The following is an 11,740-nucleotide window of genomic DNA, read 5'->3' on the forward strand; positions in this document are numbered from 1 at the left end:
TCAGTTAATCCTCTTATTTACTTGACCTTTATATTTTGAGGTTTTGTTAATGAAGATGTTTGTACCTAGAACCGGTAAAAATGATAACTAACCAGCTACAATGTATATAATTTAAATATTCCTGTCACCTACAATGACTAGCATAGGTTAAAAAATCACTGAAGTTCTTTTCTTTTTCTCTGCTAGGGTTAAGAGGGTCAATAGTGTTCATATCAACATCATATAAATTTTCATAAATAGCTATAATTCAATAAAGATTTGAATTAGAGGGTCATACTNACACAAAATCTTAGCACTATGATGTATATAATTTAAATATTCCTGTCACCTACAATGACTAGGATAGGTTAAAAAATCACTAAAGTTCTTTTCTTTTTCTCTGCTAGGGTTAAGAGGGTCAATAGTGTTCATATCAATATCATATAAATTTTCATAAATAGCTATAATTCAATAAAGATTTGAATTAGAGGGTCATACTAACCATGTTTAATTACACAATATTCTTGTAGTAACACTCTAAATCATAAAATTATACATTAAAGCCTCATTGCAAACTCACCAAAATCAAAATGAGCATATATGCAATAACAAAATCAATCTGCATCTGCACTAAAATCTGGTTCTGGAGGCTTCTGTAGCTTCACCAGCTCCCTAGCACTCTTGAGATTCCGATTCCTATGAACGCCTCGTAGGGCATTTGCTGCAAACTTCGATGCCAAGAACGTTGCACGGATACTGTAAGTAGGGCCACCAGAACTGCCACTACCTGCAGCTAATGCCTCGGCTTCTTCTTCTTCCTTACGTTGGAGTTCCATAAGTTTTCTCTTGGTGTACCGCCTCCACGCTGCTTGGATAAAGCAAGCACCCCAAGTCCTCCATTGCTGCGAGTAGAAACGGAATGTGTGCTGAACCTGCCTACTGTGAAGACGTCTGAACTGACTGGCAACGAATTTCAACTCGTCAGCTGTAAGAGCGAAAGCCTCCACTTCTGTCAGAGCTTTCACTGTACGAGTGGAAGATGGGAGGTTAGAGCCGGATTTCGGATCCAGTGCCCAGGTTAGAAGTTCCTCTCCACAAAAGTCGCTGTCTTTCAACAAACTGCGGTTGAAGAAACCACTTCTCCCACCATCAGTTGTCACACTCTCAAGGCGGCCGCGAATGATGAAGAGCATTTCATCCACTGGATCTCCTTCTCGAACAATGTGAGTGTTCTCGATATATAAACATGGTTTCAGACGCTCGCAAATAGCATCAAGTAACCTTTCATCCATATTCTCAAATAGAGGAACCTGGAATCAATGACAAATAGATTATTAGTAAAACACAACCAGATAGAATCCGACTCCAACAACAGTTAGCAACCAGACGCCTGTTGTGGAGTGAACATTTTCAACTAGTTCCCATCATCTCATTAGTATGTAGTTGTGAAAAAGGGAAACCATCAAACAACAGAATAGACTTTTTTTTTTATGACCGTGGTGTTGGGGCCAGCTTACGCGCACCTCGACTAATTCCACGGAATACCTGCTACCTCCCATCAGCAACATGTACCAGATAACACTCCCCACCAAAGCTTAGACTGATGGGAAGAAATCACCTAATGTTTTATCTCAGTTGGGATTTCAAAATCGTACTTTAATTCCGCTCAAAGACAAGTGGAAAAAAAGTGTGTAAATGTAACAGAAGCACAAAAATATATAAGTTGATTGGTTACCCTCTTCACTAATGCCAGACAAAGATGACGCTTGATATCCCTCCTAAGATCCTTGGGCAAGCTCTGGACTATATTCTCTTCATCCACTCCCCGTGTTTCCTGCCATTTATACTGATCATAGCGCCTAACCCGTTCTCGGAGATCTTGTGGGAGTAACCGATGATGCATCCACTGTTCTGAGTCACGCCTTTTAACTCTCATCTCTTCTAGTCGAATAGTAAGAGATTGTAGATACGTCTGTAACAGAAAAGCACCAAAATCTGAGCGCAGATTTCTCAAAAGATACGAATGTCATTACCAAAAACACTGTACTGCGAAGAACGTGAATGCCATAATATAGATATCTTGCAAATAGTAACCATGTGATTCTACATCTCGCTTTTTAGCTTTCCATACAATTCATAATTTGATAAACAAAAAGTGTTGCTTTATTTCGAGCCAACTCTTAACGTAGAGCTTCAATGTTCCTTCATCCTTCTAATAACTATTAATTACATACTTTTCCTGATGGTAGCGCCGACAATAACTACTGCTAAAATCAAATGAAACTGACAGAAAGAAACCTACAATTCTCAGTCCATCATTACCTGCATGTTACCAATCAATAATGCAAAGAGAATGAGCCCAAGTATAGCCAATCCTATAGAGAAAATAGACTCCCCAGGATATGTGCTAGTTTGAAGTCCCTGTCCGAGGGTACTGCATGGACAGAAAAGAACAAAAAGAAAGAAAAAAAGAAGAGATTATCATTAATACAAGTTCAGCAGAGATTAATTGTCAATCAAATAATACAGCATTTAACAGATATCCAGAGTAAATATATATCAAAAGAGTCCTCAATTCCATTGGTAATGCTACATTTTACACGTATTTGTGCAGTAGATTATGCAAAATGTCAGAAGCAGGGCTATCAAGCAAAAATAATGCATTTCAGCATTCCATAAAAAGGATCATCGGTTTCTAATTTGGTAAATTTTCTGTTATAAAATCCAACTTTTGAGCATACTACTTAACAATGTGTACCTATGACGAAATGGGATTCAAAGTGGTCATGGTTCTTCTATATTGTTGTTCTTGAAGTATGATCCTAGAATAGAAAAAATTAACTAATACTCCCTCCGTCCGTGTTTCTTTGTCCATAATTGACATGACACACCCCTTAAGAAGCAATAAATAGAATGATAATTTTACCTATATCACCCCTAACTACTATAAGTCCTCTAATGTTAGGAAATGAATTTTGGAAATAACTAAAGCATAAATAATAAGGATAAAATGGTAAATTATCAAACTGGACATTCCTCCACAAGTTATTTTTGCCAAGGAAATGTAGAAGTGCTACGGAGTGCTATGCGATAGAAAAATATCTTAACAAAGTAAAAATGCAACTTCTTTTGCACAATCATTAGACGTTATATTATATGGAAGTAAAAAACTAATCTCTAACACCCAATATGCCCACAAATGAGTGTCGTAGAAATGAAGAGCTAAGAGAAAGTGGCACACTGAAGTGTGTATAACATAATCCATCCCTCAACCAATGTGAAGTATGGGACAATAATATGGAGTCGTGGAACTAAAAACTCATTAATACAGAAGGGTGGCACAAATTGAAACAGAGTGAATTAGTATGTCCTCTATTATCCTTGAAAGCAAGCCAACTATCGTAAATTGAAAATCCAATGAAATGGAACACCAAGCATGTTTGAGTTTCATGTGTTATCATGAATATACATTTTCAAGCATTGCAGTCCACTGACATCCATGTACTTTTTTTTTCCTGGTTCTAAGGGTTGATAACTAGATCTACTTTTTTCTCCATTGGTCACTTTCAACATATTCCTCAAACAGTTTCAAAAGATTGCAGTCCACGGCACTTGTTACCAATTTAAACAAAGGGGAAAAGGATTGCAGTCCAGAGTAACGTCTAAGTTCTCCACCTAAGTAGACTTACTATTTGTTTTACTTAATCACACCTAAGACGTATTCCCATGATAAACTCTTTAAAGAACTGAGTCTTCACGAGAGAAATCCTTCGAGTTCTCTTGAAGAAATTCATGGCTTTGTATTGATGTTAAAGTATAAGTGCACACTCTGCTACAGAAGTACAGACAAACCAAGTTCTTTGATTTAATTCTAATTCTGCTTCATACAATTCTCTTCTCCCATTTTATAACTAATGACAGATAGTTGTACTTCCTAATACAATATACTTTTGTCGAGGTTTCTCTACTCTAATACCATTCGAGAATGTGAAAAAACAACCACCCCCTACCCCCACCTGACAACCCCAACTCAGGGAGCTGGCAGAGCCTGGATGCTAGGGTGACCCAAAGGTGAAGATATCAGATTGTTAAGAAAACAAAACTTAGGCCTAACTCGACCCAAAAGCTAGCTTATTAGGTGAAGATTTCCCAAGACCATATGAGGAGATAATATCTCATTATCTTAACCAATGTGAGACATTCTAACCAACCCCCCCCCCCCACACACACACACACCAAGAGCTGGACATCTAGATTCTGGAGATCGCATAATATAACATAGGAGACCAACATTGGATAGATCAATAATAATAGGGATGGGGTCGGAACTCTGAAGGCCATGTTAAGAAAATAGAACTTAGACCTAACACAATCCCAAAAGTTTGCTCCTGAGTTGAGAATTTCCGAAGACCATATGAGGAGACAACAACTCTTTATAGAAAAAAATTGGTAACATAAGGAGGCAACAACTCATTTACTCAACCAATATGAGACATTCTAACACATATGATAAACATTACAGCAAGTAAGTCCAAAAAAGGCGATGTCGGTCAGGAGCATGAATCAAACTTCATATACCAGTCATTCTCACTAGTGAATTTATACTTTAAATTAAAGATAGAACTACTAACCAAGGAAATGAAGACTGAAACAACATAGCAATCAAGACAGCCACAATATCAGCTGAGCGTTAAAGTTAACTCACCTCAAGTTCTGCAGCCCCCACCACAGACAATAACAATATTTAGCCACGAATTTCATGGAATAAATGATGCCAGACGATAAAGCCTGATCAAAAATCCCAAAATCAAATGGTGGGTTGTCACTATCTGCAGGGCAAGCATCGTTTAAAACTGAGTCACTTATGCTGCTCCAACTGTTATAACCCGTCATGTACTGATTCCCACAGTACAAGAAATCAGTGTTGCACGTTGCATTGTGTTTACAAGCTTGCTGCCAGCATGTATCATAACGTTCCACAGCTAGCAAGTACCAAAAAGACCCAACAATCTGCAAAGAATACATACAGAAGGGAAGTGAAAAACATGTCTAATGAAGCAGAAAGAAGATCATGATCATACATTTGGACCTAAAAGTATAGCCTTTGTCATCTTTCAAAACTAATAAAATAAGATGTGAGTCAAAAAAGATGAACAGATAAATAAATGATATTCATAGGCTCCATGCAATTCACAAATGTGCATTCACTAGACTCAGAGATCTAAAGAAGCCACTAGGACATGACTCTTAACACATTCTAAATTTTCAGCATGCCTACACACATGGTGCAAGAATATTTCCGTAAGTGAACCATCCCGAATTTCAACTCAGGAAACAATGCAAATAATATATATTGAAAGTGAGCCATTGTGTCACTGTCACCAGCAATTGAACTGGAAACACAAGACTGCCTTTTTTTCCAATCTTTTAAGATAAGAAAATGCAAGAAATCTAGGCCTTTTAACCCTCCCTACCCAAATCTATACTTAGCTAGCCCCACTTCCCCTGCATAGACGAAGAAAAGGAAAGGAAGTGACATAAAGACCAACAAACAGATAAAAAACACAAAAATATCATAGAGAGTAAAAGAGAATGCTTGTGAGCTTACATGACTAGCAAGCATGTACAATAGCAAATAGGACGCAGCACCAGCCCATGCGGTTTCAGCAAAGACACCAGTAGTTCTTTTCAATTCCGAAGTTAAGGGTATAACTCTGGCAAATCTGGGGATGTACTGAAGCAAGATGATGTAAAGCAAAGCTTGCTTTGTAGTGAAGACATCAGAACCTGTTGAGCTCTTCAGGAATCTCCACACCACAATCTGCATAGATGCATAAAAAGAAAAGTAAGTTAGAATACACAAATTCACCTATTGATAAGCAGTACTGTTCTCTGATTCAAAAAAAGTGTTTAAGCAGAAGACTAAACCCACATAAAACATTCGATGACTGCCCTAACATATAAAGAATCAGGAAACACATAAGATCAGCAAGAACCTTTAAAAGAGGGTTTATGATGTAAAGAAGGAAAACCATAGTTTAGTATCTTTTTTCGATCTGTGACCATCAGAGGCATCGTAGATTACTAAAGCAAATAAAATTGCCATATGGAGAAATGTATTTCTTTTAACCTGCGGCAAGGGAAGCACAGCAAGAAAATCGATGATAAAATAGAATCGCAAGTATCTTTTAGCAATCTGTGCAGGATCTATCACAAGTTCACCCCGTCCAAAAACTCGAGATGACGGTGCAATATAAGCTGTGCGAAACTGAAGAGCCATGTGAATAAGATAGAAAGCATCAATCACTGTACGTAGGGTAGTGGCTATGACAGCTAGCTTCCTATCAATCTGAAGGCAATTTGACTTGTTATCAAAAACTGGAAGGTAGAAAAACAGTGGATCCACAGACACGGCTAGAATACATGATACAACAAACAGTTTGTTCCATAACAGAAGGAATTTATCTTGAGGGTCAAAAATCTTCTTCTCTGAAACTTTCAGATCTTCAGGAAATACAGCCCGAGAGACACCAAATCCCAGTGATCGACCAATTGATTTAAGTCCTTCGGATCCTTTTTTCACTCCTCTCTTAAAAGACCTTGACGGACTGCTAGTCGCATGGCTTGAACGTTTTAAACCCTCAATATTGAAGCCACATGTATTTGTTGTTAGTGATGTAGAAGGAGAGGATAGTGTAGAATCCAAGTCATCCAACCTAAACCAAAATGTGAAGAAGCAATATTAGATGCCAAAAAGAAGCTAAGATAATCAGGGAAGAACAATCAACAGTGAAAAAACTGTAATAATCACACTGTTAATGTTAAGTCTCCTCGTTCATCAGAATTAAATTGCTATACTGCAAAAATATCATATCTGCTTCATTGGCTTTAACTACTAGGCCTGAGGATCCTTCAAATGCAAAGTATAATAGTAAAAGCCTACAATAATCATGTAAGCCAATAAAGGTATTATGTAAACCAAACCATATATGTCCCACCGCTTTTATAATAGCTAGCACATGAAAACCCACCCATTCCCTCGGCAGTTCACCTGTTGTTTCATGTCGCACAGCCATCAAGCATCAGCATAACCTATTCATCCAATCACCCTTGATCTTTTAATGTGAGATATTGTATATAAAATAAGGAATAATCTCCTTATCCAACAAAATAAGATGCACCTCGACTAATTTCACAAGATACCTTCTACCTTCCACCAACAACTGATACCAGGTAACTTTGCCCACCAAGTTAGACAAATGGGAAGAAATCACCTAGTAAAATTTGAACTTGAGACCTCATGGTTCCCCTCCCACTTTATTGACCACTAGGCCACATCTATGGGTGCAGAACTAACTCATTGCAATAGTATTAAGCCTAACTTAATCTCAGAGAGTAGGTAAAAGTTACAAGTGGAAAACAAGATACTTAGCTTGCGTTTGGACATGCGATATGAAGTCATGATTTCAAATCAGTGTTGGACAAGCGATTTGAGATCTTGATTTGAAATGTCAAGTCCCAAATTCTTCCAAAAAAACATGATTTCATTTTGAATTTTGCAACAAAAAAAAGAATTACCATTTTAAATTTTGCAAAAAAAATACACATGCTCAGCATGAAGAGATTATCCGTACCACATGAGAGGATTACATTAAAGAATAACTAGTTACTAAATATTGTTGACTAGTGAATCTTTATAAAATTACGTGTATTTGAAAGTTTGTAATTGCAAACATTTATTTATAAAAAGAACATGGAGATATGTGATTTACCAATGTGGAGCCTGAGGATATTCCAATATTTTGTTTATAAACTATGATTTGCTCATTTGGTAAGATTATATAAGAATTGGGAAAAATTTGATAGTTTTCACAACTTGTGGGGTTCTCATGTTTATGAGGAAAAAATACAACTTAAGAAATCCAAATTTCATGTCCAAACAAACCTTCAACTTCATATCAATTTGATTTCATATTGTACGTCCAAATGGGCCCTTAGACTCAAAAAATGCAAAAATCAAGTGAAAAGAAAATATAATCAATAACCGTAAAGGAGAATAAATTCTAGTACCTTACAAACTTCTCTCGCTGCCCCCCAACATATTGGGACTTGGAACCACAGTCGAACATCTTGTACTGTCAAACACATATACAGTCACTGCAGCAGACCATAACATTTGAAGTTAATCACAGAGTAGAGAATAACCTGGGGGGGTAGAAGTTTGAAAATGTGTGAGAGCAATGTCTCTTGGCGTTTGTTTTATTTACTATACATTATAGCCTTCTTCACAGTGATTTCCAATGCCGTTGATTAGGGGACTCTAATCACATTGATAATGTGACACCAACCCTGATTCTATGAATAATGGAATATGACTTTCTAATTCTAGTCCCTCTGTAGGATAACAATAATTACATGATACCAATCGTTGGATAAGTATTCAAAACATTGTGACCATCCGCCACTTTATGCCACAAAAAGTCCAAAACATGAAAACAACTGCTGCCAGGGTGCCTTGCATCTTAGATTTTATTAAATTTCAACAAAACCAACAGGAGATGAAAATGCACGAAATTTGTTTCCCACATGGAAATTCGAAAAAAGAAAAAACATAACAAGTTAATATAAGGACCATTTCTATTTTCTTTTGCCAAAAAACTGAGAACAACCAAATTAGGACATGTTTAGAATAATGGAAAAGGTAATCTGAACAAAAAAAATTCCAACATGAACAATTTACTTATGTATTTGTACTTAACAATTCCACCTAGCAAATCTATACTTCTCTTTTAGTTTGTCATTGTTTTTTGGGGGAAAGGATGGATAGATGATGGAATATGGATTAGCCATCATGGATATGAAGACTGTCAACTAGATTTGGAGTGCTTTGAAGACTCTAGAAGATCAATAAATGAAGCACGGAAGGTCTACAACATAGTAAAGTGGAGATTTAGGCAAGAGGTGGCTACATTTTAAATAGCTAACTTTTCTTGTTTTTAGCTCAAAGTTATTATTGTAACTAGCTTAGGTTAGTTTATCTACTATTATGAATAGCAGAAAGTAGGGTTAGTTTATTAGTTAGTTTTTGGATGAACATTAGATGTTTAGGCTCTTTTTGCGAGTTACGGGGAAGACCCTTTAATCTCTCCAATTGAACCCTCTTGATTACTTGGATAAGCATTCCCTTGTACGAGTTCAATTTCCCTTCTCCTTTGGATACAATCATCTAATTGAATGCTTCATTTTTGCTTTCACTTATTTGACTAAATCCTTTCTAGCTTCCATATATCTTAATTTCTATCACTCTTCCTATTTTCTATCTACCGATGACTGTTGATGTAATATCTTGAGTCTAATATCACATCAATAAAGGGGATAGCAAGAGGCAATCTTGTTAATAGACCCCTCTTATCTGCAATACAAAGTTACGGAGACTCTCCCACTGATTAAATAATCACTTTGAATGTCTTACCTTGTATGTTAAGATGGTTAATGCAGATAAAAGGACTTGTTATATGATCCATATGAAAAATTCTTTAGAAAGTGGCGCGTTAAAACATCTTAGCTCCACTTTCACAGAAGTTGCCATATATGACTAGAGTTTCTGCAGTAAAGGAAATAGTCTTGGCTCCAATTCCGTTAACCACTTAACCTGAGTTCTAAATAGTCAATAACAGCATCAAGCCAAGAGGTCAAGTTTTCCACAAATACATTTATAACCATTTTGAACCGATTCGGTAATTAATGAAATGGACCAATGGTATTATTCTCTTTCTTCACTGAAAATTGTGTTGGTGCCTGACCTGTTGTTTTTGTCTCTCGGTACGCTCTTCAGCTCTAGATCCACTGTGGCAATAGGGTAATTATATTCTCCTGAGCTTTCTTACGAAGCCATTCATCTTACAATATATAACAATTTCAGAGCTTAATCTACTGAAGCTGAACCAAAAGTCTCAAATGAAGCACTATTTGTACCTTAAAACTCTTTGGCTCACCTTCACCTCAGATCCACTAAGTTACTACTTCACAGTGCGGTGAATCCGCTAGAAGTTAGACTCTTGGAAATTAAACCAGCGTAGCTATTGCGAAAAGTGTACAAACTTCAAGCGTTAGAAAAAGAAGGTCTGCATTCTGGAAATATTAAATAGCAATTTCGACAACAACATATCCAGTGAAATCCCACAAGTGGGATTTGGGGAGGGTACAGTCAGACCTTACCACTACATCGTGGAGGTAGAGAGGCCGTTTCCGAAAGACCCTTGGCTTATCAATAGCAATTTCAAGATGCTAAATCTCCAGATACTAGCTCAGATACCCGATAACTAATCGCTTAACTTGAACTTCAATTTCCTACTCTTTGGTACTACATCAGTAAAGCCTGATCACCCCCACCCCACAGCACTCTTCTCCTCCTACCCGCTTTAATTATTTTGATAGAAATGATCCATAATGAAATCCATATTTCGAGAACAAAGTTCCAATCCCAGGATTCTTACACCAAAACGACAAAATCCTTCTCATCTCCACACTAAGTCACACATCCCCTTTGGATGTAACCAAGATTGAATTTTTAGTCAAACCCTTTAAGATTTAATCCATCAAGATTGATTTTTTTAGCTCCATTGACCACCTTCAGATTAAATTTTGCATATGGATATATAAATTAGTCCAATAAAGGAACAGATTGTAGCATAATGAACAAAATAGTAAAGAAAGGAGTCCCAATATGAAACCACAGTCAATAATGAAAATATATTGAAAGGGATCCCTTAAAATTTTTGGCTCACCTTGACCTCAGACACACTAAGCTACTACTTTACAGTGCGGTAAATCCACTAGAAGTTAGACTTTGGAAATTAAACCAGCTTATCTATCGCGAGAAGTACACAAACTTCAACAGAAAGAAAAAGGTCTGCATTCTGGATATATAGCAAGAGCAATTTCAAGATGCAAAATCTCCGGATACTAGCTCATATGCCCGATAACTAAAATCACTTAACTCATACTTCAATTTCCTACAATTTGGCACTACATCAGCAAGCCTGATCCTCCCCCCCCCCCCCCCCCCCCCCCCCCCCCCCCCCCCCCCCCCCCCCCCCCCCCCCCCCCCCCCCCCCCCCCCCCCCCCCCCCCCCCCACACACACACACCACACACCCCTTCTCCTCTACCCTCTTTAACTATTTTTGATATAAATTATCCAAATTTGAACAAATTCTAAATCTCAATATCAGTATAACAAATTATAAAATTTCAGAATAATTTCAACATACTCATTATGTTGACTGAATCGAGATGAAGTCCATATTTCTACAACCAAGCTCCAAAATCGCATGATTTTAACATCAATAAGACCAAATTCTTCTCATCTATACACTAAATTACACATCCCCTTTGGCTGTAACACATAAAGATTGAGTTTTTAGTCAAACCCTTCTAGATTTAATCCATCAAGATTCAATTTTTAAGCTTGATTGACCACTTTCAGATCAAATTAGTCCAAGAAACAAACATATTGTAGCATAATGAACAAATATGAAACCGCAGTCGATAATTAAAACAATATATGAGTATAGATCAGAGAAAAAGGACTTACAGTTGGAAGTCTTAAAAAATTAATTCTTGAAAATAGACATGAAGATGATGATGAAGAAAACAGTGAGGTGTTTTTGTGGGGTGGTGGGGTTAAGAAGGGAACAAAAATGAAGTCAAAATAGACATACCTAGGAGAAAGGAACTGAAAATGTAGTAATTTACAGACT

General features: G+C 37.0%; 1 protein-coding gene across 1 annotated transcript; it reads right to left on the reverse strand.

The window, feature by feature from the left end:
* Positions 1 to 432: 432 nt before the first annotated feature.
* On the reverse strand, positions 433 to 11,740 carry LOC125876824 (probable cyclic nucleotide-gated ion channel 5). Its single transcript, XM_049558082.1, has 8 exons — positions 11,575 to 11,740; positions 8,050 to 8,136; positions 6,110 to 6,695; positions 5,588 to 5,800; positions 4,685 to 4,989; positions 2,302 to 2,413; positions 1,715 to 1,951; positions 433 to 1,289 (listed from the first exon to the last, which is right to left on the reverse strand). Exons 2-8 carry the CDS (start codon positions 8,106 to 8,108, stop codon positions 594 to 596), a joined length of 2,208 nt encoding a protein of 735 aa, XP_049414039.1. The 5' UTR covers positions 8,109 to 8,136; positions 11,575 to 11,740; the 3' UTR covers positions 433 to 593.

The sequence above is a fragment of the Solanum stenotomum genome, chromosome 9 (genome assembly GCF_019186545.1).
Source record: "Solanum stenotomum isolate F172 chromosome 9, ASM1918654v1, whole genome shotgun sequence".
NCBI classification, from domain to species: Eukaryota; Viridiplantae; Streptophyta; class Magnoliopsida; order Solanales; family Solanaceae; genus Solanum; species Solanum stenotomum.